A 26877-nucleotide genomic window follows, 5' to 3' on the forward strand; every position below is an offset into this window, starting at 1 on the left:
TTTTTCTCTAAACGACGCTCTATTTTTTTTTTAATTTACGTAATAAGTTTGAAGATAATTTTGGACTTAACAAATATATTATAAATCAGTTAAATCCAAAATTATATTTAAAGTTATTCAGCAAATTAAAAAAAAATAGAGGGTCCTGTAGAGAAAAAAAAAATACCTTTCAAATGATATGCCACTCGACTACACTTGCTATTAAAAAAACTGGTGGTTGATGCGGGGCAGTGAAAGGGGGACGAATTTTGCATGAGAATTCGTCCCCATTTCGATACAAACTTACATGTTTTTTTTTTAATTCAGAAGAAAATCTTGGTTTCGGTAGGGGGGTCAAATTTTCGTTGGAACACTCTGTACAATCTGTTCCAAAGTATACTGTGGTCCAGCTAATTTCTCCTATGTGCAACATTTAAACTAAGATTTCAGAGTCTTTGGGACCCATGATTGTTCCAAATTATACTAAGGGCTTTAATCGAAGATATATCATAGCGTAATCAATATGACACAACAATAATTTAGTCACAGTTTTATTGTTTGACAACCATACCGTACAAAATAATCAGACTTTAGGCGTAATTAGATAACCTAGCGATTTCCTCTTGTAGCAATTCAAAAAAATTGTGCTAACTATCGAAAAGAAACAGTACAGAAGAAATTAGCTCAGAGTCATCGTTTGCATGTCGTCCAGGCTCTTTTTTGCTTTCTGTGAGATGTCCCCCATCGACTTCTTTGCACTGGTCGCTATATCGTCTAGCGACCTTTTGGTATGGCTAAAAATTTCATCCGTACTCCTCGTTAAGTCTTTGACTTCATCGTTTAATTTGTTGATCACCCATTCCATAGCTTGCCTACCTTTGCCTGCGTTATTTGATATTTTAGTGGTTAAAAGATCCTCCATGTAGTTTGTTAGAGGTACTCCCTTTACTGTCACGACTGCCTCTTGTTTAAGAAGAGTTTTGGTTGAGTCTGAAGGATGTGGAGTATATTTAAGGGTTTCGTTGACGGCTATATGGCGGCAAAAGGTAAGATTTATTGTTTTTAAGACCATGTGACGGAGAGAGGGGTTTACTTCTGACTGTTCGCTGGCGTAGCAGATCTTTGCAGAACCTATGAGCTGAAACAAGAATATTTTGTATTAGATTTGATAAATAAACAACTAACTGGTAATTAAACAATGCAAATGTGTGTTAAGGTAACAACTCTAAGGGCCAGTTGTTCAATCAATCGTTAACTCATGGATTATGTAAACCATGATCAAATTTAATTCAAAGATTATTTCTTAAGAAGTTGTTCAATGCTGGTTAACTTTTGGATTTATTAAACCCAAGTACTGAAGCGGTGACAATGTTGCCAGTTGTTAATTAAGGACTTAATACAAATTTTATCATGAAAATTGTAGATAAAAATGTGTACTGTGGTAAGTGTTGGTGTTCATAGAAAGTTATGATTTGTGACGTGTACAGTGTACAGATGTGTAGTGTTTACATTTTCTTCTAGGATTTATGTGCATTTGTTGTGTTTGTATAAGTGATTATTTTTGTGTTTTTATTTTCAAAAAATGTAAGAAAGTACCTAATAAAAGATATATAATACCAATATATATACCTGATATACCAATATCAACTTTACAGCAAGAAAAACATTATGTTAAATAGTAATGTTGATTTTTTAGATAAGTCCGACACGTAGGACATTTCAAATGACAGGAATTATGTTGGTGATAAATAGCAGTCTGATTTTTGCATGAGCGTTTAATGAAAGGGCAACAAATCCAAAGTTCTTCTTAAGTTCTGTCAACAAATACATGGACATACCACCAAAAAACAAACTCTTTTCACCTACCAGATCTCTTTTTGTATTATAACTAGAAGATTTATGAAGGAACGAATCTCTTTGTTTTTTATAAGCTAAATATATAGTTTTATATAGTTTTTTTAGTTAGATGCATAGTTTTTAAGGTATTCGCAAAAAACCATCCGAAAAGGTGTCATTTTTCAATGAAAATGGCCAATTTTCAACTACGCATAACTCGTAAGTTGTACCTAGTGATGTGAGTCGAGAATATTTCCAAGCGAATATTCGCGAACATTGAAAAGTTTCCGAGAATATTCGCCTATAAAAATAGAAATATTCTCCTGATCGCGAATATTCCCTGAAACTTTCAATGGAAAAGTTCTCGAGAATATTTCCGAGAATTTTCAAGAATGTTTCCGAGATCTTTCGATAATATTTCCGAGAACTTTTGAGAATATTTCCTAAGAGCCTTTTGGACATAAGAGTCAGTGACGTAATTTGAATTTACATGAAAGTAGCGCTATTTAATTCACATGGCCGGCGAACCTATACCACTGCCAAGTGGAACATTGTTTTGATCATTATCTTCATTATTTTTATACTAAAAATGACTAAACTATACTAAAATCACAATAAAGATGCACCAGAAATAAACAAACTAAGACATGTTGAATGTTAAGAGGAGTACTCCCGAATCATGATTTACAATGTATAAACTTTGCAAATCATGATTTGGGATTTACAATGTACATAAATATTGTAAATAATGATTTTCCAAATCATCAATTTCCCAACAATCTTCCAAATCATCAAAGTCCTCCTCGAACATTCAATGTGTCTTTGTATTTCTAGTGAATTTTTATTGTGATTGTAGTTTAGGTATAATCAGTGCTGTTTTTGTAACAATATAAGGTTCCGGTACGCAATGGTTCCGGAACGCAATGTTCCTGGGGGTCTGGGTATTGTTCATAAGGGGGGTCCACCCCCGGGAAAACTTTTTAAATTTATCCTCAATAATGGCGTTTTAAAGCTATTTGGGAGCAAGGGAAAAATTCAGGTATTTGTCTATAATTTTGTTGATTTTTTTATTTTTTGTCCCAAGAGGTGCCGGTACGGCGTTCCGGCGCGTACCGTCACAAAAGCAGCACTGGGTATAATGCATGGGAATATTTCAAAAGAAAAATAATAAATAAAAAGAAAAAATTCAAAACTACAATAAACTTAGATCATTAAAACTTCTTGTAAAAACTAGATGGGGTTCAATCATGGACGTATAAATAAAGATTTATAAAGATCTTTATTTATACGTCCATGGGTTCAATCCTTAATTGTATAAATAACATTATTGTGTCTAAAAGTGCTTTACCGATACTTATGGTCATAGAGGGAGAAAATTTAAAATTTTCACGGAATTTTAAACAGAACTGTCTGGATGAGGAAATATTTTCGATAAAGTTGCAAAAAGTAGCAGTTGTTCTAACACCAACTGTGAAATGGATTAGGTACTTGATTGGAAGGCAATATGTTTAAAATATCCCAGGTTGTCGAGGCATTTAAGGATACAGAGAATATTTTTACCTAGAATATTCCATTACTTCCAATCAGTAAGTCTGAGGAAAAGGAATGCTTATCTAAATTAGAAAAAAAATGGCAGTGAAGCCTGTGCACTATGCTGCAAACTTACTTGATTCTTCTTTAACAGGGCAAAGCCTCACTGGTGAAGAGCATATATTAGCTATACAGTGTATAGCTGCACTTTAATATATTTTTTAAATAAAATAACTTTTTTATTTTTAAATTATAATGACTAATAACAAATATTCAGAGTATTTTTTTAATTAAGTTAAATCAATTTTTGTCGGTCTTGACGGCCCAGTTAGCTAAGGCGCAGTCGATCGACAAATTTAGTGGATTTGCGATTGCTGGTTCGAGCCTCAGCTAGGCCATGAAATTAATAAAAGGCCAACGCCTTAGTACAAAACTCAATACAGTCTACGACTTAGTCTGGAATAAACTGGCGTCTGATCGGAATATGGAGGAGCGGTAAGGCAAGCGATAAGGGCTTGCGGCTTCGTGATACTCCTCCATAGATCCCTACCGAAGGGCGTTGACGCCTAAGAACGGTGTATATTTAAACAAATTTTTAGTATTTTTGGACATTTAATTTTTAACAGATTTTTTTCTGTAGTCATAATACCACAACAATAAGTAAAGCTAACTACTGCTTTGTATAATTTATTATATTAATTTTAATAAAAATGCTATATTTCCATGTTTCCGAAAATTTCCAATCTTCCCGGAAAGTTTCCGGAAACTTTCCGGGGTTTGAATCTTCCCGGAAATTTTACATCACTAGTTGTACCCATAAGTATTGAGTTCTCAAAAAAAGTATAGAACAGTTTTTGTTTAGAAATGGGTCTCTAGCCACATCCGTGGTTCTCTGGCCAACAAATTTTCCACCCCTTTGAAGGGGTCGGAACCGCCCCAAGGTAAAAAGCGCCATAGTATATAGGGTAGACGTTGTTTCTTGAGATATTCCCTACTTACTGCGAAAATATCAAGTAAATCGATTTAGTAGGATGGAATTAGGAGCCAAATACCCTCATTGACTGCCCTATAATAATATGGTCTGTTATGATCGCGCTTATACAGTGTGAGAGAGGACACACGAGATTATAGCAAAACTTCTATTAACTGTAACTTTTCGAGTTTTCGAGCTACAGTAACGAGTTTTATGTCATTGGAAAGGTAATTTTGCATTCTTCCAAAATATGTAAAAATATACAGGGCATGTCTGAAAAATTAAGATTTTTTTTTCATTTCCGGTTCAACCGGAAGCCATATTTTGGGTAAAATTTATTGTGATAATAGATAATAAAGTACCATATATGTCTGCCAAATTTCAAATTTTAGTTTCTATTACAGAAGGAGTTACAGGCACTCGAATATTTTTTTTATAAAAAATTCATAAGTCCCCTCCCTGGGGAGTTAAGAAATTTGACTAATGTCATTCAATTAACCGATAGGGCATCAAAAATATATTAAAAAATAAACAAATTCCTTGAAGCCATTTTTGAGAAAATCTAGTTCAAAGTTATGTCAAATTTTGACGCCTTAAATATGGCAACCCATAACTTTTTCTGAAAAACGATAATATTCTTCTTATAGCCCCATCTTTAGGCTATATAACGACCTTTTCAAACTAAACTTATCTTAAATAAGTTTTTACATAGGTAAGGAAATAAGGTGGGTGGTCGGCCATATTGGCCGCCATTTTGAATTTGGAAATGTCAAATTTCGTATTTCTATTCACCTATCGATGAGCTAACTTTGTATTAAGTTTCATTCGTTTCGGTCAAAATTTGCAAAAATTGGCCCTAAATAACTCCCCTATTTCGGCCCCCTTTGAGAGATTTATTTTATAAGCCTAGTTTCTCGACAAAATTCTTTTAAACTTACTCATACCGAATTTCATCGAAATCGGTCCAGTAGTTTTTGCTGGGCGATGGCGACATACTTCCGACATGTTTTTGAAGTTATACTTCTTTAGGCACGAGGGTGAATTTTTATTTTTCTGGGCGCATGTGCACACCGACAGTATGGTATTAGTTACATCTTTTGAGTTATGTAGCGCAAAATAAGGTGTGCGTGAAAATAATATATTATTAGTGTTTTTAGTAAATATATTTATTATAATTTTTGTGTCTTTGAATTTGTCTTCCTCGGGAATAAGGTATTTTTTAATAATAGTAGGTAAGTATATTTTAAAGTATTTTTATACTTCACTTGGTCTATTTGTCAGTATGTATGAGAAATCTTGTAACCTGTCAAAGCAAAGCGAGTATAGCTCAGTGGTAGAGCGTTCGACTCGAGATCAAAAGGTCCCCGGTTCGAATCCGTGTGTTTTCTATTTTTTTTTTATTTTTGGTATTGTTTTAATAAAAATTTTTGGAAAGTAGTAAGTAAAAATTAGTTTAATCTTTAAATAAAATACAAATAACCTGTTGAAAGTATATTTATTTCGTTGAAATCATATAATAGAAGTATAACTTCTTACGTACGTACAAAGTACACACACATTCTTTTTTTTTGCTTTTTAGACTCAGGGCGACTCAAAACTTCGAGAAAAATAGTGTAGGAAACAGAGGTTGAACCTCGCAAAATGGACACAAGTCCGGTTTTATTTTTTTTCTGGTATATCAAGGGGTGCTTATTATGAGACTAACTTTTTATTAAACAATTTCGCCCCGGAACCCCCCTTTTCATCCCTTTAAAGGGGATAATTTGTGATTTTTTGCGAAACGTAGCCCTTCCTGTACGAAATTACTAAATAGCAAAATGAAGAGGACTATATTTCCTACTATTTATTTTCGGACAGCATATGTCTATCACCCACCGTTTAGCGGGAGGGGGGGCGCCCCAAAGTTAACAAGTTTTTAAAAAAGATGAAAAAAAATATTTTTCCCTAACTGTAATAGAAATTAAGAAGAGACCCGCGGCAATTAATAACAAATAATTGGCTGATTTTTTGGTATAGGTTTTATTTAAGGACAATTGCCAATTTTTTAATTACAGGGTGTTACATTTTAAAAAACCCCTTTTACACCATCTGAACAGCTTATGCTAGAGTAAAAATAATTGCACATGGGTAATCGCTGAAAGTTTTTTTACTCTAGCATAAGCGGTTCAGATGGTATAAAAAGGGGTTTTTTTAAAATGTAACACCCTGTAATTAAAAAATGGGCAATATCCCTTAAATGAAACCTATATAAAAAAATCAGCCAATTATTTGTTATTAATTGCCGCGAGGCTTCTTCTTGATTTTCATTACAGTTAGGAAAAAATAATTTTTTTTGAAAACATCTTTTTTAAAATCTTGTCAACTTTGGGGCGCCACCCCCGCTAAACGTCGTCATGTACCAAAAAAGAAGAGGCAGGCCAACTGAGGTACTATCCCTATTTGATACCCAAATTGAATGGTCAAATCAAGCCAAATACCTAGGCGTAATGTTGGACAAAAGGCTGACCTTTACAGAACATGTAAAACAAGTAAAACAAACGATTAACAAAGCTAAAGCCCTTAGGAGTCAACTATCATCGCTAATAGGTAGAAAAAGTAAACTGAGATTTAAGACAAAGATTAGGATGGCAAATTGTATAATTTTGCCAACACTAACATATGCCTCAGCCGCATGGGGCACACGTGTAAAACCAACAAGAAAAAAATACAAACCATCCAAAACCACATGATCAGGGAAGCGCTGAATATACCTAGATATGTCCCATTAAGATACGTATTTGGACATACGCAACAAAAGAAAGTCCTGAGAATGATAGACGAAAGAGCACATGAAATATTATTTAACAATATCAGGAACCATCCTAGCAGATTATTAAGAGAATTGACTAACTACGACGTAAACCAAAGAACGGTACATAGACGACCTAGACAGCAGTTAGCTGGATATAGAGAAAACCCTTAAGAATGAAACATTGAGATAGCCACAGGATCTCGAAACACAAATGTCGCCCTTCAGGCACTAAGTACCCTTCAGGTAGGTCAAATGGACCATGGCCGCGGAATGTGAGCATAGAGGTCACGTACCGACAGACGTTTGCTTGATGGCCACACCTTCCGGGCGCTCAGCCGTCGAGGAGAACAAAATTTATTTTGCCAATTCGCCGGCTGAGTGACCGAGCACACACGGTCTGGATAGCGAGACACCGATTTAGATCGGTGCCTTGATGTCCGGAACACATTTTTTTAGGACACAAGTCCAAAGTAAAGTAAAAAATTAACTTATTCATTAATAGGGAGAAAAGCTCTTCTAGCTACCCCTAAAACCAGGTGGCTTAACCACATGAAGTAATACAAAGGATGTCCCATTACCCAGGGCATCCAAAGTGACGTTAAGTTCAACGCCTCCCCATTCGGTATGTCCTTCGATGGGGAGGGGTGGAGGTATAGCTTGGGGGTCAGATAGGTACCACTCCATTACGGGGTGTGACCGGTTTGATCTTCGGACATGTGGGTTCCACTTTTCCATTGGAACACACATGTCCCCCGGGGCAGGGGTTGATACGAGCATGTGTGTGTGTGTGTGTGTGTGTGTGTGTGTGTGTGTGTGTGTGTGTGTGTGTGTGTGTGTGTGTGTGTGTGTGTGTGTGTGTGTGTGTGTGTGTGTGTGTGTGTGTGTGTGTGTGTGTGTGTGTGTGTGTGTGTGTGTGTGTGTGTGTGTGTGTGTGTGTGTGTGTGTGTGTGTGTGTGTGTGTGTGTGTGTGTGTGTGTGTGTGTGTGTGTGTGTGTGTGTGTGTGTGTGTGTGTGTGTGTGTGTGTGTGTGTGTGTGTGTGTGTGTGTGTGTGTGTGTGTGTGTGTGTGTGTGTGTGTGTGTGTGTGTGTGTGTGTGTGTGTGTGTGTGTGTGTGTGTGTGTGTGTGTGTGTGTGTGTGTGTGTGTGTGTGTGTGTGTGTGTGTGTGTGTGTGTGTGTGTGTGTGTGTGTGTGTGTGTGTGTGTGTGTGTGTGTGTGTGTGTGTGTGTGTGTGTGTGTGTGTGTGTGTGTGTGTGTGTGTGTGTGTGTGTGTGTGTGTGTGTGTGTGTGTGTGTGTGTGTGTGTGTGTGTGTGTGTGTGTGTGTGTGTGTGTCCCGCTAAACGGTGGGTGATAGACATATGCTGTGTTAAATAAATACATAGTAGGAAATATAGTCCTCTTCATTTTACTATTAAGTAAATTTTTTGCAAAACGTACAGGAAGAGCTACGTTTAGAGCCTTTAAAGGGATGAAAAGCGGGGTTCCGGGACGAAATTTTTTAAGAAAAAGTTAGTCTCATAATAAGCACCTCTTGATATACCAGGAAAAAAATAAAACAGGACTTGTGTCCAGTTTGCGAGGTCTTACACACTTGTGTGTCCTACACTGAAAGTGAAATCTGAAATTTTTTTTTGCACGATCGTAATACTACGTATTAGTAGGGGAGCAAAGTATGCTAAATGTGCAGTCACTCGAGCGTTATGGGGACCTATTGGGTTGTGAAGAGTAGGTCCCAAAACCAAAAAAAGTTAAGTAAAGTTTTCTATTTTAGTGGGCGCTTGTCATTTTTTAATTTAATTTTCCATTTCCAACAATCGTTTTTTCCGATTGTAATCTATCCATAATCCGAAAAAATGTTTTGTATAAAAGTTACTTATTTTTACGTAAGGAATCCAAATCTGCAATAAAGTATGGGGCTCCTATTTTAGATTTTAAAGTAAGCCCCCACCACACCGCAGTGGGGGGTCGTGTTTGGTGCCATTCGATAGACTTTTCAAAAATATTGAATAAGTGTATTTTACAGTTTTTCGATCTGATGTTCATTTCGCGAAATATTGCGGGATTCATATTTAAAATATTAAATTTACCTCCCACCTCTCTCCGTGGGAAGTCGTGTTTGGTATCATTCGATAGATTTTTAAAAAATATTGAGCACATATTTTTTAGTTTTTCGATCTGTCATTCATTTCGCGAAAAATTCGCTTTTTTCTTGTAAAACTTTGGGACGCACCCATTTACTTACGCCCCGCTCAAATCGTCAGATTTTTGAAATATACGCTTTTTTGCATGTACTTAACTTACCTTATCTCAATCTGACAATTTCGAGTTTTTTTAAGGATAGATTTTTCTTTTCGGACCCCCCTTAACGAACTCCTCTGTGTTAAGAGCCAATATATGATAGAGGTACATCTGCAGGGTACCAGGTTTCTCCCCATATGCTAATCTGACGCGCTCGAGTAACTGCAAAAATCCCCGCTTGGGCTCCCCTACCATATTTACAAAGTACGATAAAGTAAAACGAAGGGGCGTAATACATTAATCAAAATAACTGTACCGTTTCAGTTTTAACTGGAGATATCTCGAAAACTAATAACTTTATCGTTACGAATGAAGTGTATATTATTTACATACAAAGTATTGGAGAATCTAAAAGTTATACTAAAATAGCAGTTCCGTCAGTGGCGTAGAATTTGGGAAGAGTCAACCATTCACTATCTCGTGTCGTACGCCTCTGGTAGAAGCAAGAACCGATTATTTAAAATAAGTTAGTAGGATGTACTACAGTACTACTTACTGTACCTACACTTTTTGCCAAGTATAATAAGGATAATAATGTCAACTAATTTTAAAGTACCGGGTACAAATAATAAAACTTCGATAAAACAGTTTTTCGAAGCAAAGAAAAAATGTGTTAAGTCTGCTACAACCGGATAAAAAAATAAGGTTTCTAAAGTAACTTCAAATTACGGAGTGGTTCTAATTGTACAGTCGTCATTGTATATTAATGAAAAAAACTGGAAGTCACTTTGAGACTTGGATCTACTGAAGAATATTAAGGCGCATTTAAATCAAAGCGAACACGAACGAACGAACGAATTCGTTCGTTAACTTTATTGTATTTGTACAGCGAATCGAGCACGACCGAACGAATTCGTTCGCATTCGCACATGTTCCAACCGATGTCGGTAAGTGAGCGAATCATCAAAGGAAATCGTTGTTCAATGTGGACAGTGGATAGACGGTAGCGACCAAATTCGTTTAGAAGTACTGATTTAATTTATTTACAAACATTAGTTTGAGAGGGTTGTTTATTGTGTAGTTGTGAAAACATAATTTTGCAATATGGAATATGCCTATGAAACCCAAAATCGAAGCTATATAAAATAATAAACAGAAAAACTGATGCTTGTTTTAACATTTCTATAGGAATGGGTTGTGCTGTCTCTGAACTAAAAAAATGAATTAGCTTCTGGCATCATTTAGACGAGAAAGACAAAAAGAGGGTTCGAAGTGGTTTGCTTTTAAAAGCCTAATGTTTTTATTGGATAAATTTCAACCCAGAAACACTAATGAGGTAACCAAATCAAATTAATTGCTAAAATTAATTAAAAGCAAATTTATTTTGATACACCAATTTTACAATTTATTATTTGAACATAATATAGTCATAATATCAAGAGCAAGTAACTTTTTCGAGGAAGAGTTTTAAGAAAGCTGGTTCTTTATTATATATGTTATTTTCTAAGCTCCCTCAAACAGCGTATAATACCTGCTACCGCTATTTTTGTAAGCTATTATTGTATTAAAATTTACCCAGCAAGAAACACACAATGTGTGACTGGTACTGGCCCATCAGCCCATCTTAAAAACATCTGCGGGCAATATGCACTCCGGATCATCAACGAATGCGAACGTTCGCTTCAATGTATACGGCCCTACTTTGTAGCGAACGAATGACCAAGCGAACACCTACGAATTCGTTCCTTCGTTCGTTCGTTCGTGTTCGCTTTGATTTAAATGCGCCTTTAGGGATACGCTGAATGGTCAGTTTAACATCTAATGAAATAGATCTTTAAAAATAAATAATCAAAGCTTTGATTCCTGTCAATTAATTTCATCTCTGTGTTTGACCACTTGGTTCTCGAACAGTCATCGTATTCCGTAAAAAAATTATTTTGAAACGTGTAGCTCAACGTGTATGTAGCTCAACGTGTATATTTTTTTATTAATGATTACATTGATTCCAGTTGTTGTTGTAAATCATAATAATACGCAAATGTTGTTGATCACAATTAAATACGCGCAAAATCGATGAATTATTATAAATCGATAGATATAAAATAAATTCCGATAGAATGTGCCATAGTTTTTAATAGTCATTATGATAAGATGTCAATTTATTTTTAGTCTGGGCAGATTAATTTATCGGAGAATAAATAGGCCATTTTCGGGAAAAGTTATTTACCAGCAATTTTATTGCTGGAATCGAATCTTATGATTGTATATATTAATAATATAGGTAGGTATTCAAAGTCCGCAGATAGTGTGCTACTTTTTTTATAAACAAAATGGCGCCCGAAAATCGTGTTTTTTTCAATTATTGCTCTGTAACTCCAAAGATTTTAACTTTACACCAAAAACACGCAAATAAAAATTCATTGTAATTAAATTCTGCATAGAGACGTGTTTTTCCCGATTTACTTCGACGAAAATTTTCCCCGAAAAATGCGGGTTTTTCCAACAAAATCTTTAATTTTCAACTAAAATTGTAAGTAATTGTTTATCAATAATTAAATACCTTGGTAATATAAAAGCTCTTTTTGTATAGATTATAATTACAGAAGCCCATCGAAATTAAATTAACAGTTTAGCAACACTTGAATTGTTAATTAAAAATTTACGGTCGCTATAATAACCACAATAATTATGAGAGCTATGATTTTTGTATAAAAAGATACTATACCTATTTAATGTACTTTACAGAATTGAAATTTGACTATTTAAGCGGCCTCAGGAATATTTTAAAATTATAAACAATTTTTTGGCATATAAACAAATAGAATATCTCGGGAAATATTAAATTAAACTAAATCGTAAAAACGGTATTGGAAAAAAATCGGCAGGACGCTTCTTTTAAAGGAAAAAACGTTTGATTGTGACGAGGGGTTCCTGAGATACAAGCTGTCAAAGTTTACCGGCATTTACGGCAAAGATATAAACAATAGGATCATAATTTTTAAACCATCACCTTTTTATTTCTATCCTCTTTCTCCACGCCAATTTTCATACCTTTAAAATACTTATAACATATAAACACTATCGATATGACGAGTGAAAATTGCCAAAAATAGCAAAATTTCAATCAAAAATTAGGTTGGAGCAAATGGAATCTCAAAGTTCAAAATCCGTATACGTTAAAAAATGCATTTTCTCGGCTTCTCATCGAGCAATTTTCTTCATTCTTTTTTTGTTCTCAAGTGACTCACAAGTAACTCGAGTAGAGCCATCTAACTAACGCATTATTAAAAGTCAAAGTTGCTTTTGTTTTGTTATAATAGATTAATTTATTTATAAGAAAAGAACACTATATATTTTTCCAGTTGTAGACTTTTTTAGATAAACTTACTACAAGTGTACCTTTTAACGTTAAAAATACAAATATTCTCATTTGAAAGCTGAATAATTATTTAAACAATCTTTGTTTAAACAAATTAAAAATTTTTGTTATAATAGATAAATTAATTTATTATAACAAAAAAAAGCAACTTTGACCTTTAATAATTCATTAGTTAGATGGCTCTACTCGAGTTACTTGGGAACAAAAAAAGAATGAAGAAAATTCCTCAAGCCGAGAAAATGCATTTTTTTAACGTATACCGATTTTGAACTTTGAGATTCCATTTTCTCCAACCTAATTTTTGATTGGAATTTTGCTATTTTTGGCAATTTTCCCTCGTAATATCGATAGTTTTTATTATAATAATATATGTTATGAGTATTATAAAGATATGAAAATTGGAGTGGCTAAGGAGGACGGAAATAAAATGGTGATGGTTCAAAAATTATGATCCTATTATTTATATCTTTGCCGTAAATACCGGTCAACTTTGACCGGTTGTATCTCAGGAACCACACAACACAATTAAACATTTTTTCTTTTAAAAGAAGCGTCCTGCCGATTTTTTTCGAATACCGTTTTCATGATTTAATTTAGTTTAACATTTCCCGAGATATTCTATTTGTTTATAAGCCAAAAAATTGTTTATAATTTTAAAATATTCCTGAGGCCGCTTAAATAATCCAATTTCAAGTCTGTAAAGTACATTAGATAGGTATAGTGTCATTTTATACAAAAATTATAGTTATTCTTATGCATCATAATTATTGCGGTTATTATAGCGACCGTAAATTTTTAATTAACAATTCAATTGTTGCTAAACTGTTAATTCAATTTCCATCCGCTTCTGGAATTATAATCTATACCACAGCCTCCTACAGTTACTGTAACTGTAGGAGGCTGTGTCTATACGAAAAGAGCTTTTATACTACCAAGTTATTTAATTATTGACAAACAATTACTTACCTGAAATTTTAGTTGAAAATTGAAGATTCTCTTGGAAAACCCGCATTTTCCGGGGAAAGTTTTCGTCGAACTAAATCGGGAAAAACACGTCTCTATGCCGAATTTAATTACGATGAATTTTTATTTGGGTGTTTTTAGTGTGAAGTTAAAATCTTTGGAGTTATACAGCAAAAATTGAAAAAAACACGATTTTCGGGCGCCATTTTGTTTATAAAAAAAGTAGCACACTATCTGAGGACTTTGCATACCTACATATATATTATTAAGAAGAAACAGTAGCGATCAACAGGTAGCGAAAACGCGTTCCAAGATTGCGGCTGTAATTTTGAATAATTTTTTGAGATATTTGGCACACATATTCGTAATATAATAAAGAATAGCGGTACAGAACCCAATTTGAAAAATATATTAATATGTGGAAATTACTCTGTAATTAAATACAATATTAAAAAAACGAGCCTGTACCGCCATTGAGAAGAACAAAAAAATACACTTTCTTCAAATAAACTTTTTTATCCGATGCCTAGATTTTGTGTCATTTTGGAACTACTAATGAAATAAAAAATTTTCCGTATTTTTACAAAGTTAACGATACTGATTTGAAACATATTGAGAGATAACAATCAGTCTGAACACCGCTTAAATTGGACTTGACTAAAAATGACTATTATTTTGTTAACGTTGATAATTTTCTTATTGGGTATAGTTTCAACAGTTCCTTTTATTTCTTTATTTTTACGTTTATCTGCTTTTTTTGCATGTTTACTATTATTTTCATTTTTAGTAAAATTATTTAAAATATATTGCTTAAGATTTTTTATGCAACAAGATAAATATATTTTGCGCTTTGTTCACAAATACGTTATTTTTGTAAAGTTTACATAATCCGTAGCTATATTATAAGCCCTTACATTGTAGTACAATTACAATATCAATAATATTAGTCCAATAATATAACTTAAATAACTGCCTAGACACATAAAAACATTTAGTATTAAGTAAAAAAATATAATTTATACATAGTTCTCAATGCACTGCAATCAGCTGGCCACATTCGAATAGGACTACCCATTGACGTTGCCAAATTTCTAGTTCATGGCTTGTAACTGTAGGAGGCTGTGTCTATACGAAAAGAGCTTTTATACCACCAAGTTATTTAATTATTGACAAACAATTACTTACCTGAAATTTTAGTTGAAAATTAAAGATTCCATTGGAAAACCCGCATTTTCCGGGGAAAGTTTTCGTCGAACTAAATCAGGAAAAACACGTCTCTATGCCGAATTTAATTACGATGAATTTTTATTTGGGTGTTTTTAGTGTAAAGTTAAAATCTTTGGAGTTATAGAGCAAAAATTGAAAAAAAAAACACGATTTTCGGGCGCCATTTTGTTTATAAAAAAAGTAGCACACTATCTGAGGACTTTGCATACCTACAAATATATTATTAAGAGGAAACAGTAGCGATCAACAGGTAGCGAAAACGCGTTCCAAGATTGCGGCTGTAATTTTGAATATTTTTTCGAGATATTTGGCACACATATTCGTAATATAATAAAGAAGATCGGTACAGAGCCCAATTTGAAAAATATATTAATATGTGGAAATTACTCTGTAATTAAATACAATATTAAAAAAAACGAGCCTGTACCGCCATTGAGAAGAACAAAAAAATACACTTTCTTCAAATAAACTTTTTTATCCGATGCCTAGATTTTGTGTCATTTTGGAACTACTAATGAAATAAAAAATTTTAGTAGTTCCAAAATGACACAAAATCTAGGCATCGGATAAAAAAGTTTATTTGAAGAAAGTGTATTTTTTTGTTCTTCTTAATGGCGGTATAGGCTCGTTTTTTAAATATTGTATTTAATTACAAAGTAATTTCCACATATTAATATATTTTTCAAATTGGGCTCTGTACCGCCATTCTTTATTATACCTATTACGAATACGTGTGCCAAATATCTCGAAAAAATATTCAAAATTACAGCCGCAATCTTGGAACGCGTTTTTGCTACCTGTTGATCGCTACTGTATCACCTTAATATATACAATCATAAGATTCGATTCCAGCAATAAAATTGCTGGTAAATAACTTTTCCGTGCATTTTGCTAATTAGCCCAGAGTATTTAGATATCAGTACTAAACGAAACTGATAGCATTATTAAACAATAAATTAAAGAATAAACCAATTGAATTGTTAATTAAAAATTTACGGTCGCCATAATAACGACAATAATTATGGTGCATAAGAATAACCATGATTTTTTCATAAAAATACACTATACCTATCTAATGTACTTTACAGAATTAAAATTGGAATATTTAGGCGGCCTCAGGAATATTTTAAAATTATAAACAATTTTTTGGCTTATAAACAAATAGAATATCTCGGGAAATATTTAACTAAATTAAATTATGAAAACGGCATTCGAAAATCAGTGGCAGGACGCTTCTTTTAAAAGAAAAAATGTTTAATTATTACGAGTGGTTCCTGAGATACAACCGGTCAAAGTTGACCGGAATTTACGGCAAAGATATAAACAATAGGATCATAATTTTCAAACCATCACCTTTTTATTTTTGTCCTCTTTCTCCACACCAATTTTCATATCTTTAAAATACTTATAACATATATTATTATAATAAAAACTATCGATAATACGTGTGAAAATTGCCAAAAATAGCAAAATTCCAATCAAAAATTAGGTTGGAAAAAATGTAACCATCAAAGTTCAAAATCGGTATACGTTAAAAAATGCATTTTCTCGGCTTCCCATGGACCAATTTCCTTCATTCTTTTTTTGTTCCCTAATAACTCGAGTAGAGCCATCGAAATAACGCATTAATAAATGTCAAACTTGCTTTTGTTTTGTTATAATAGATTAATTTATTTATAAGAACAGAAAACTACAGATTTTTTCCAGTTGTAGGCTTTTTTTAGATAAACTTACTATAGTATGGTATAGTTAGAGCCAAACCCAGACATCCAAAGTGAAAGTTATCCTCCAACACCAAATTGTTCTATATGGTCCACATAATGTTCAGAAAAAAGTTACACCATTTTAAGCGTCGGGTTTGGGGGGAGAGAGGGGGGGGGGGAGAAATCTGCAAATTCGTAGTTTTTTACGTTTTTCGTCAATATTTCTAAAACTAAGCGGTTTAGCATGAACAACCCTCTACGCAAAATTGTCCTACATTAAATTTGAAATAAAAAAGGCCCTATGCATAACCCTTCTAAACTGAACGGTTCCAAAGTTACGGAGGTAGTATAGTATAATTGGTCCAAAAAAGGCCTAACCCAGACATCCAAAATAAAAGTTTTCCTTCAACACCAAATTGTTCTATATGGTTAACATATTTTTCAGTAAAAAGTTACACCATTTTGAGCGTCCGGTTTGGGGGGGGGGGGAGATGGGGGAGAAGTCGGTAAATTAGTAGTTTTTTTATGTTTTTCGTCAATATTTCTAAAACTATGCTTTAACGTAAGGAATGATTTATAGAAAAATGTTCTACATAAAATTTAAACCAAAAAAGGTTCCATACATAATTGTTATAAAATCAACGGTTCCAGAGTTACGGAGGGTGAAAAGTGGAGGTTTTCGATACTTTTTATATTTATCGATTTCTCCCCCCCTCTCCCCCCAAACCCGACGCTCAAAATGGTGTGACATTTTTCTGAACATTATGTGGACCATATAGAACAATTTGGTGTTGGAGGATAACTTTCACTTTGGATGTCTGGGTTTTTGGTATAGTTATATCATAAATATTGCCCAAAAAATATAAAAAGTATCGAAAACCTCGACTTTTCACCCACCGTAACTCTGGAACCGTTGATTTTATGACAATTATGTATAGAATCTTTTTTGTTTTAAATTTCATGTGGAACATTTTTGTATATAACATTGTTTACGCTGAAGCATAGTTTTAGAAATATTGACGAAAAACGTAAAAAAACTACTAATTTACCGGCTTCTCTCCCATCTCTCTCCCAAACCGGACGCTCAAAATGGTGTAACTTTTTACTGAACAATATGTGGACCATATAGAACATTTTGGTGTTGGAGGAAAACTTTTACTTTGGATGTTTGGGTTAGGCCTTTTTTGGACCAGTTATACTATACTACCTCCGTAACTTTGGAACCATTCATTTTAGAAGGATTATGCATAGGGCCTTTTTTATTTCAAATTTAATGTAGAACAATTTTGTATAGAGGGTTGTTCATGCTAAACCGCATAGTTTTAGAAATATTGGCGAAAAACTTAAAAATCTAAGAATTTACCGATTTCTCCCCCCTCTCCCCCCCAAACCCGACGCTCAAAATGGTGTGACTTTTTTCTGGAGATTGTGTGGACCATATAGATCAATTTGGTGTTGAAAGACAACTTTCACTTTGGATGTCTGGGTTATGCCATCTTTTGGATCAACTATACTATACTACTACAAGTGTACCATTCAAAGTTAAAAACATAAATATTCTCATTTGAAAGCTGTATAATTATTTAAAAATTTTTTATTTAAACAAATTAAAATTTTGTGTTATAATAAATAAATTAATTTATTATAACAAAACAAAAGCAAGTTTGACATTTAATAATGCGTTAGTTCGATGGCTCTACTCGAGTTACTTGGGAACAAAAAAAGAATGAAGGAAATTGCTCCATGGGAAGCCGAGAAAATGCATTTTTTAACGTATACCGATTCTGAACTTTGAGAGTTACATTTTCTCCAACCTAATTTTTGATTGGAATTTTGCTATTTTTGGCAATTTTCACATGTATTATCGATAGTTTTTATTATAATAATATATGTTATGAGTATTTTAAGGATATGAAAATTGGTGTGGAGAAAGAGGACAAAAATAAAAAGGTGATGGTTCGAAAATTATGATCCTATTGTTTATATCTTTGTCGTAAATTCCGGTCAACTTTGACCGGTTGTACCTCAGGAACTGCTCATCATAATTAAACGTTTTTTCTTTTAAAAGAAGCGTCCTGCCGCTGTTTTTCGAATGCCGTTTTTACAATTTAATTTAGTTTAATATTTCCCGAGATATTCTATTTGTTTATAAGCCAAAAAATTCTTTATAATTTTAAAATATTCCTGAGGCATCTTAAATAGTCAAATTTCAGTTCTGTAAAGTACATTAGATAGGTATAGTGCCTTTTTATGAAAAAATCATAGTTATTCTTATGCACCATAATTATTGTCGTTATTATAGCGACCGTAAATTTTTAATTAACAATTCAATTGTTGCTAAACTGTTTATTCAATTTCCATCAGCTTCTGGAATTATAATCTATACAAAAAGGGCTTTTATATTACCAAGTTATTTAATTATTGATTAACAATTACTTATCTAAAATTTTAGTTGAAAATTAAAGATTTTGTTGGAAAAACCCGCTTTTTCCGGGGAAAGTTTTCGTCGAAGTGAATCGGGAAAAACACGTCTCTATGCAGAATTTAATTGCGGTGAATTTTTATTTGGGTGTTTTTGGTGTAAAGTTAAAATCTTTTGAGTTATAGAGCAAAAATTATAAAAAAAACACGATTTTCGGGCGCCACTTTGTTTATAAAAAAAGTAGCACACTATCTGCGGACTTTGCATACCTATATTATTAATATATACCATCATAAGATTCGATTCCAGCAATAAAATTGCTGGTAAATAACTTTTCCCAAAAATGGCCTATTCTCCGATAATCAGCCCAGACTAATATATATTTTAAAAACTAAGACGCCATGAGAAATGAATAATGTTCTGAAGCTATTTCTTTGTGGAATTTATGTATCTAATTTATTATTTTAACTGGGAAATAAGCCACAATTTAACTTAGAAAATGATTTTATTGACGTTTCGACTTCAACCTCGGACGTCGTTATCAAAATACAAAATATTAATAAATTAAACAAAAATGTTGTTGCTTAGTACAAAAAATTCTTCTAAATAATTTAATTTAATCTGACTCACTCATATCGGCAATTCAGACATATATTATACATTTTAAAGTAGAAGACTTTAAAATGATATTGCTAATATTTATGAGTTGCGTTCCTGGGACGACTTTACTAAAAGATAGTTCATTCGATTACATGGAATCACCATTAACTGAAGAATACCCGTCACAAAAAATCATAGCATGTGATTTGTCTTTAAAAAGACAAACACATGCAATGGTGACAGTAAAATTCTCGTGTTAGTGATACCATAGTAAATCACGAGGAAAAACCAGGAAAAAACCTCTGGAGATTAATGGGAAGGAGTGGAAATGGGACCATAATAATGAGAAAATTATACAAATTCACAGAAACATCGGGGAAAGGACTCCAAAAAAGTAATAAAAAATAATGAGACTGGACACACAACAATGACGACCAAGGCAATGAATGGGAAAAGCGATAGGGAAAAAGATGATGCACAGGTAAACAAGGATGAAAATAAAAAGAAGGGGAAAACTAGATTGCAGAAAAAAGGAGAGATAAAAATGGGAACATGGAATGTGAGAAGCATCAACGGAAAAGAGGAAGAACTGGTAGAAGAAATGATAAAACAAAAAATAGAAATACTAGGAATAACGGAAACGAAGATGAAAGGAAAAGGTTTTAAGAAAATACACAAAGGATACTGGTTACTTTGGGTAGGAGCGGATACAAAAGAGAGAGCAAAAGAAGGAGTCGGGATAATAATTGTACCGAACAGACTACAATACGTTATAGAAGAAACATATGTTAACCACCAAAGAATATTATCAGTGAAAATGAAACTGATGGACGAAGAAATATGGACAATAATAACAGCCTACGGAGTAAATGAAGATGCAAGAAAGGAAGAGAAAGATAAATTTTTCGAGGAGCTCCAAATGCAAATTGATAATGGGGAAGAAAACATAATTGTAATGGGAGATCTAAACGGTAGAGTCGGAAACAACAACAGCGGAATAGAGGAGTGCATGGGAAAAGAAGGAGAAGAAATACTAAACAGAAATGGTGAAAGAATAATAGAAGTATGTATGGAGAACAAACTAGTTATAACAAATACAAAATTTAAACATAAAGAAGTACACAAATACACGAGAGTACAAGACAGCAGAAACGAAAAATCAATCTTAGATTACTTTTTGGTAAGCAGCAACAAATGGAAAAGAGTACAGGATACGAAAGTGAAAAGAGGCTCAGAGATTGGCAGTGACCACCATCTAGTAATAATGAGAATTAGAACAACAGAAGAAAAAGAAGAAAGGTAGTAAACGAAAAAATATAAAGTTACAAATTAAAAGAGGAAAGATATAAGAAGAAATTCCAAGAAAAATTAGATAATACTCTGAAAGGTAGGGCAAAAAATACAAATATAGAAGAAAAATGGGAATATCTAAAAACCAGCATAATCAAAGCAGCTGAGGAAACTTATGGGAAAACAAAAATAGCAAATACTAACATGAGGAGAACGGAATGGTGGACGGAAGAAATACGAGAGAAAATAAAGAACAAAAAAGAAAAATGGAAGAGATACCTAAGTACAAAACACCCGGAAGACTACGAGGCATATAAAGAAAAAAGGAAAGAGGTTAAAATAGCGGTGAAAGCAGGAAAGGAAAGGTCATGGGAGAGATGTGGACAAAAAATGACAAAAAATTATAGGGAAAACCAAAAACTCTTCTACGGCGCATTAAAACAACTCAGACAAAAGAAAGAGCACACGATGCCGAATATAAAAGACAAGAATGGAAACGTACTAACAGAAGAAAAACAAATAATGGAAAGATCGAGAGAACATTTCAAAGAGCTAACTCATGCAGACACGGACAACATAGGGGAGATACAAGAAAGGAATGAAGAACAACAAGTGGAATCCATAACAAGAGAGGAATTAGAGAAAGTAATAGGAAGAGTAAAATTGGGCAAAGCACCAGGCAAGGATCATATTACCCCGGAAATGATAAAATTCATGGGGACAGAGGGAATGGATAGCATGAAAGAACTAATGAATGATATCATAAATAGAGCAGAATTACCAAAGGACTGGAAGAAAGACATTATACTACCAATACACAAAAAAGGAGACAAGAGAAACTGTAATAATTACCGAGGTATCACCATATCAAGTATCCCTGGGAAGGTATTCGCAAGAATAATAGAGACAAGAATAAAAACCCAAATAGAAACAACTATGGAAGACACAGTGTGGATTCAGGAAGGACAGAAGCACGCAAGACTTAATATTCACATTAAGACAAGTAAGTGAGAAGGTAATCAAGAAGAATAGAGAGATACATATGTGCTTCATTGACCTGGAAAAGGCGTTTGACAGAATCCGAAGAAAGGACGTATGGAAGACACTAAACGAAAGGGGAGTCGACAGACACATAATAGAAGTAATAAAGGATATGTACAAAAATAATACAAATACAATAAGAACCAATAACGAGGAATCCAGAGAATTTACTACAAGTCAAGGCGTCAAACAGGGATGCGTGCTGAGTCCACTGCTATTCTCAGTGGTACTGGATGAAGCGATAAAGAAAGCCAAGAGAAGAATGAGAAAACTAACATTAGGATACTGGCAAATGAAACGGACTCAACTATCGGAGCTACTATTCGCAGACGACATGGTATTGATTGATAGCAGAAAACAGAGAAGACCTACAGAATAATCTTGAAATCCTAGAAGAAGAACTATCAAACATAAATATGAAAATTAATACAGAGAAAACAAAAACAATGATAATTTCAAATACGAAGAAGACACACGCAATAGAATTAGACCGGAAACAACTAGAGCAAGTGGAATATTTTAAATACCTAGGAGTAATAATCGAAGCAAATGGTAAACAAGACATGGAAACAAACGAGAGAATGGGACGAACAGGAAGCTTATTTAACGCTATGAAAACAACATTTTTGGGGAAAAAAGAGATACCGGAGAAAGTAAAAACGGCAGTCGTTAAATCAGTAGTTAGACCAACAATCATGTATAGCAGCGAGACATGGACATTGACGGGGAGACAAAAATCCAGAGTCAATGCTATGGAAATGAGGTTCCTGAGGAAAATAGCAAACAGAAAGAGGACAGACAAAATACGAAACGAAACAATTAGACAAACCCTAAAACTGGAACCAATCAATGAAAAAATAGTGGAGGGACAACTTAGATGGTTCGGGCACGTGTGTAGAATATCGAACGAGAGGCTTACAAAACGAGTGTTCGAAACGAGAGTGCAGGGGAAAAACAAAAGAGGAAGACCAAGAGTTATGTGGGTAGATGAAATCAGGAAAGAAGTCGAGAAGAAGGGATTGACATTGGAAAGTGCAAGAAACCTAACGCAAGATCGGAAAGCATGGAGACTACAATGCCAAACTCAACTCCACCAGCCTTACACCTAAAGGTAGAAAGGCTTAGGACTAAGTAAGTAAGTAAGTAAGCTATTTCTTTGTGGAATTTATGTATCTAATTTATTATTCTAACTGGGAAATAAGCCACAATTTAACTTAGAAAATGATTTTATTGACGTTTCGACTTCAACCTCGGACGTCGTTATCAAAATACAAAATATTAATAAATTAAACAAAGATGTTATTGCTTAGTACAAAAAATTCTTCTAAATAATTTAATTTAATCTGACTCACTCATATCGGCAATTCAGACATATATTATACATTTTAAAGTAGAAGACTTTAAAATGATATTGCCAATATTTATGAGTTGCGTTCCTGGTACGACTTTACTAAAAGATAGTTCATTCGATTACATGAAATCACCATTAACTGAAGAATACCCGTCACAAAAAATCATAACTAGTGATTTGTCTTTAAAAAGACAAACACATGCAATGGTGACAGTAAAATTCTCGTGTTAGTGATACCATAGTAAATCACGAGGAAAAACCAGGAAAAAACCTCGTGATACTATCCCGACATTGTAAGTATTTGTTCTTACATTCACTTTACTCCCAAAACTAACACCAAACTCTGATTTTATATGTATGTTATTTAAAATTATAAATAAGATTAATAATACATAGATATATAAATAATAATAAAATATAAATTATGTACTCTGCTCGATATGTTATTGATTTACTAATCGTGGTATTTTCTTTCTATTGACTTCCTCTTTCAGTATGGGTAACCACATCCTACTGCATTCTACCGAGGAATTTGCGACACAATTGGTTTCATTTAGCACAATTAGAGCCGCTTCTTTGATTTTTATCGTTTTACTATCTGTTTCTTTCAGGACTATACTTGAATCTCTCCACTGAACTCTATGTTCATTGTCCCATACTAAAGGAAGAAGTCAATAGAAAGAAAATATCACGATGAGTAAGTCAATAACATATCGAGGATAGTACATATCTGATATAGGGGTCGCCATCTGATATAACTGGTATATATTGTCACCCTGGGAGCTAAGGGTGGTAGTGCTTCAGGTTATTTTCAATGTTAAGTAGCTAAGGGAGAATGAAACATCTTTACTCGACGAACACCAAGTTTATTCTGATCTATCATTGTATTATTTTTGAGAATCAATGTGGGTTATTGAAATCATACATGGGTTGCTTATTCAGCACCCGTGGCTCAAGAATTAGCACACAATATTTAGAAAAACAATGATACATTTAGTCCTGTCGCCAGGCGGGGTACAACGGCCTCCTTAATTCAGATGGACTTACCCAAGTTTTTTTTATGTATTTTGACCCGTAGAACACGAATTTTTTGGCTAACAGTTGATCCGGATGTCGATAAGATAGTTATAAACAAAGAACTTGAGGAATTACATAACAGCGATTTTTCGCAAAACAAAACATTTTTTCTATTTTTTGGGTGATTCTCAGCAAAAAATGCTGTTCAAGTTTTTTCGCAGGATGCATAGTTTTCGAAATAAACGCGGTTGAACTTTGAAAAAATCGAAAAAGTGCAATTTTTGAACCCGAATACCTTTTGATTAAAAAATAAAATAGCAATTCTGCTTACTGCATTTGAAAGTTCAAGTCAAATTCTATCGGTTTTTATTATTTGCATTGCTAAAAAATAATTTTTTTATTGTTAAACAAAGCTATAAACACATAGTGTTTCCTGTGCCCAATGCATGCGTTTTAATGCGTGACCCGTCAAAATGGCCCGGTCAAAACAGCCCCGTCAAAATAGCCCGGATACAAAATAGCCTCGACAAAATAGCCCGTAAACAAAATAGCCCCGACAAAATAGATCCCACACAAAACAGCCCCGGTCAAGACAGCCCCGGCGAAAACAGCCCCTATAAAAAGTTTTACCTTTTACCGGAGTACCATTTATTTTAAATCACTATTCTAATTACGAAATAAGCCACAATTTATGATGCTGGATTTTTTTATAGCTGGCTTGAACATTGAATTTAATCGAAAAGCAGAACACATTTAATCGAAACGGAAGACAGGGTTCGAGTTCTCTGAAAAGACCATTTTTATTTAATGTGGTTAAGATAAACGTTTGAATAGACGATAATTATCATTTCCGAAAAAATGTATTTTTAAGGAATTATTTCATGATGAATTCTGAAGGGAGCTTTTTTGTCGGGGCTATTTTGTGGGCGAGCTATTATTCCACGGCTATTTTGTCTGCAGGCTATTTTGTCGGAGCTATTTTGTGTGCGAGATATTATGTCGGGGCTATTTTGTCGGAGCTTTTTCGACGGGGCTATTTTGACGGGGTACCGTTTTAATGTACTTAATCTAGGTAGAAATTGTCTGTATGCGCGCCTACTCGTTCGATTTCAAATGAGAAATGCATTGAAAACATCATTCAAGCACTATGTGTTTATAGCTTTGTTTAACAATGAAAAAAAATCATTTTTAGCAATGAAAATGATCAAAACCGATAGAATTTGACTTGAACTTTCAAAAGCGGTAAGCAGAATTGCTATTTTATTTTTCAATCAAAAGTTATTCGGGTTCAAAAATTGCAATTTTTCGAATTTTTGAAAGTTCAACGGCGTTTATGTCGAAAACTATGCATCCTACGAAAAATCTTGTAAAAGCATTTTTTGCTTAGAATGACCCAAAAAATACAAAAAATTGTTTTGTTTTGCGAAAAATCGCTGTTATGTGATTCCTCAAGTTCTTTGTTTATAACAATCTTATCGACATCCGGATCAACTGTTACCCAAAAAATTCATGTTCTACGGGTCAAAATACATAAAAAGAACTTGGGTAAGTGCATCTGAATTAAGGAGGCCGTTGTACCCCCATTGGCGACAGGACTAATTTGGTTACTCGATATTTCACAAGCTTGACCCAGTTCAATATTGGATATTATTTTATATCTATTAATTAATCTGATGAGACTTATGAAAAATCTTATTCTCTCTTATTACAGCACACGTATTTTATATTCTAGTATTATTTATATACTAAAAAGGGGTAGTTCCCTGGGTTGGTTGTATACCATAAAGTTAAACAAACTCTAACATGAGTAGTAATACATACAGGGTGAGTTTTTAGTGCGGGATCGGTCGATAATTCCATTACGGTATAGAATATCGAAAAAAGTTATTTAGAAAAAATGTAGGCAATGATATTCTCCACGCTTGGAAAATATGTCCCTTTCTACAGGGTGATCAATAACAGCGTGGTATACCAACCATATAATTTTTTAAATGGAACACCCTATATATTTTTTCATATTTATATTCCCCTCATAATTCTTATTCATATAATATAGGGTTTTGCATTACTATACAGAGTATTTAACAAGTTATGACCATGTTTATTTCTAAATCCCTATGAGATTAACACCCTGTATATAAAGAAGTAATTCATAGACAATAATTTGTTTTATGTAGTAAGATAAACAATATACTGTAGTTTTTAAATTAAGTCCAATTGAAATCATTGACGAATGTTTGTATACAGGGTGAACTACAAAACCAAATTACGATTTTCTCTATTTTCTCTATTTTAAATGGATCACCCTATATTTTATTTTTCAAAAATATTGTATTTATTATACTCTTTCATTTTTATATAGCATTCCCTATATCTAAACTTATTACTTTCGGAGATATTTTTAGTTTTCTTCAACTTTCGGGAATACATTCAATTTTTCTAGTAGAAATAAGTTGGTATTGAATGATAATTAAACAAAATTATTTTTATTCAATAAATCACTAACACAAAATATAAACCATAGCAATATGCAATGAA

At 33.5% G+C, this 26877-nt stretch overlaps 1 protein-coding gene and 1 non-coding gene across 2 annotated transcripts in view; one reads left to right on the top strand and one right to left on the bottom strand.

Moving 5' to 3' along the window:
- Positions 1-514: 514 nt before the first annotated feature.
- LOC126882112 (protein slowmo) overlaps positions 515-26877 on the bottom strand; it is a 143902-nt gene continuing 117539 nt past the window's right edge. The window contains exon 3 of the mRNA XM_050646962.1: positions 515-1117. Within this exon, the coding sequence (XP_050502919.1) occupies positions 659-1117 (459 nt within the window). The 3' untranslated portion in view covers positions 515-658. The remainder of the gene's footprint in view (positions 1118-26877) is intronic.
- On the top strand, positions 5635-5706 carry Trnas-cga (transfer RNA serine (anticodon CGA)). Its single transcript has one exon. It is a non-coding gene; the product is annotated as a tRNA-Ser (tRNA).

Source organism: Diabrotica virgifera, chromosome 3 (genome assembly GCF_917563875.1).
Source record: "Diabrotica virgifera virgifera chromosome 3, PGI_DIABVI_V3a".
NCBI classification, from domain to species: Eukaryota; Metazoa; Arthropoda; class Insecta; order Coleoptera; family Chrysomelidae; genus Diabrotica; species Diabrotica virgifera.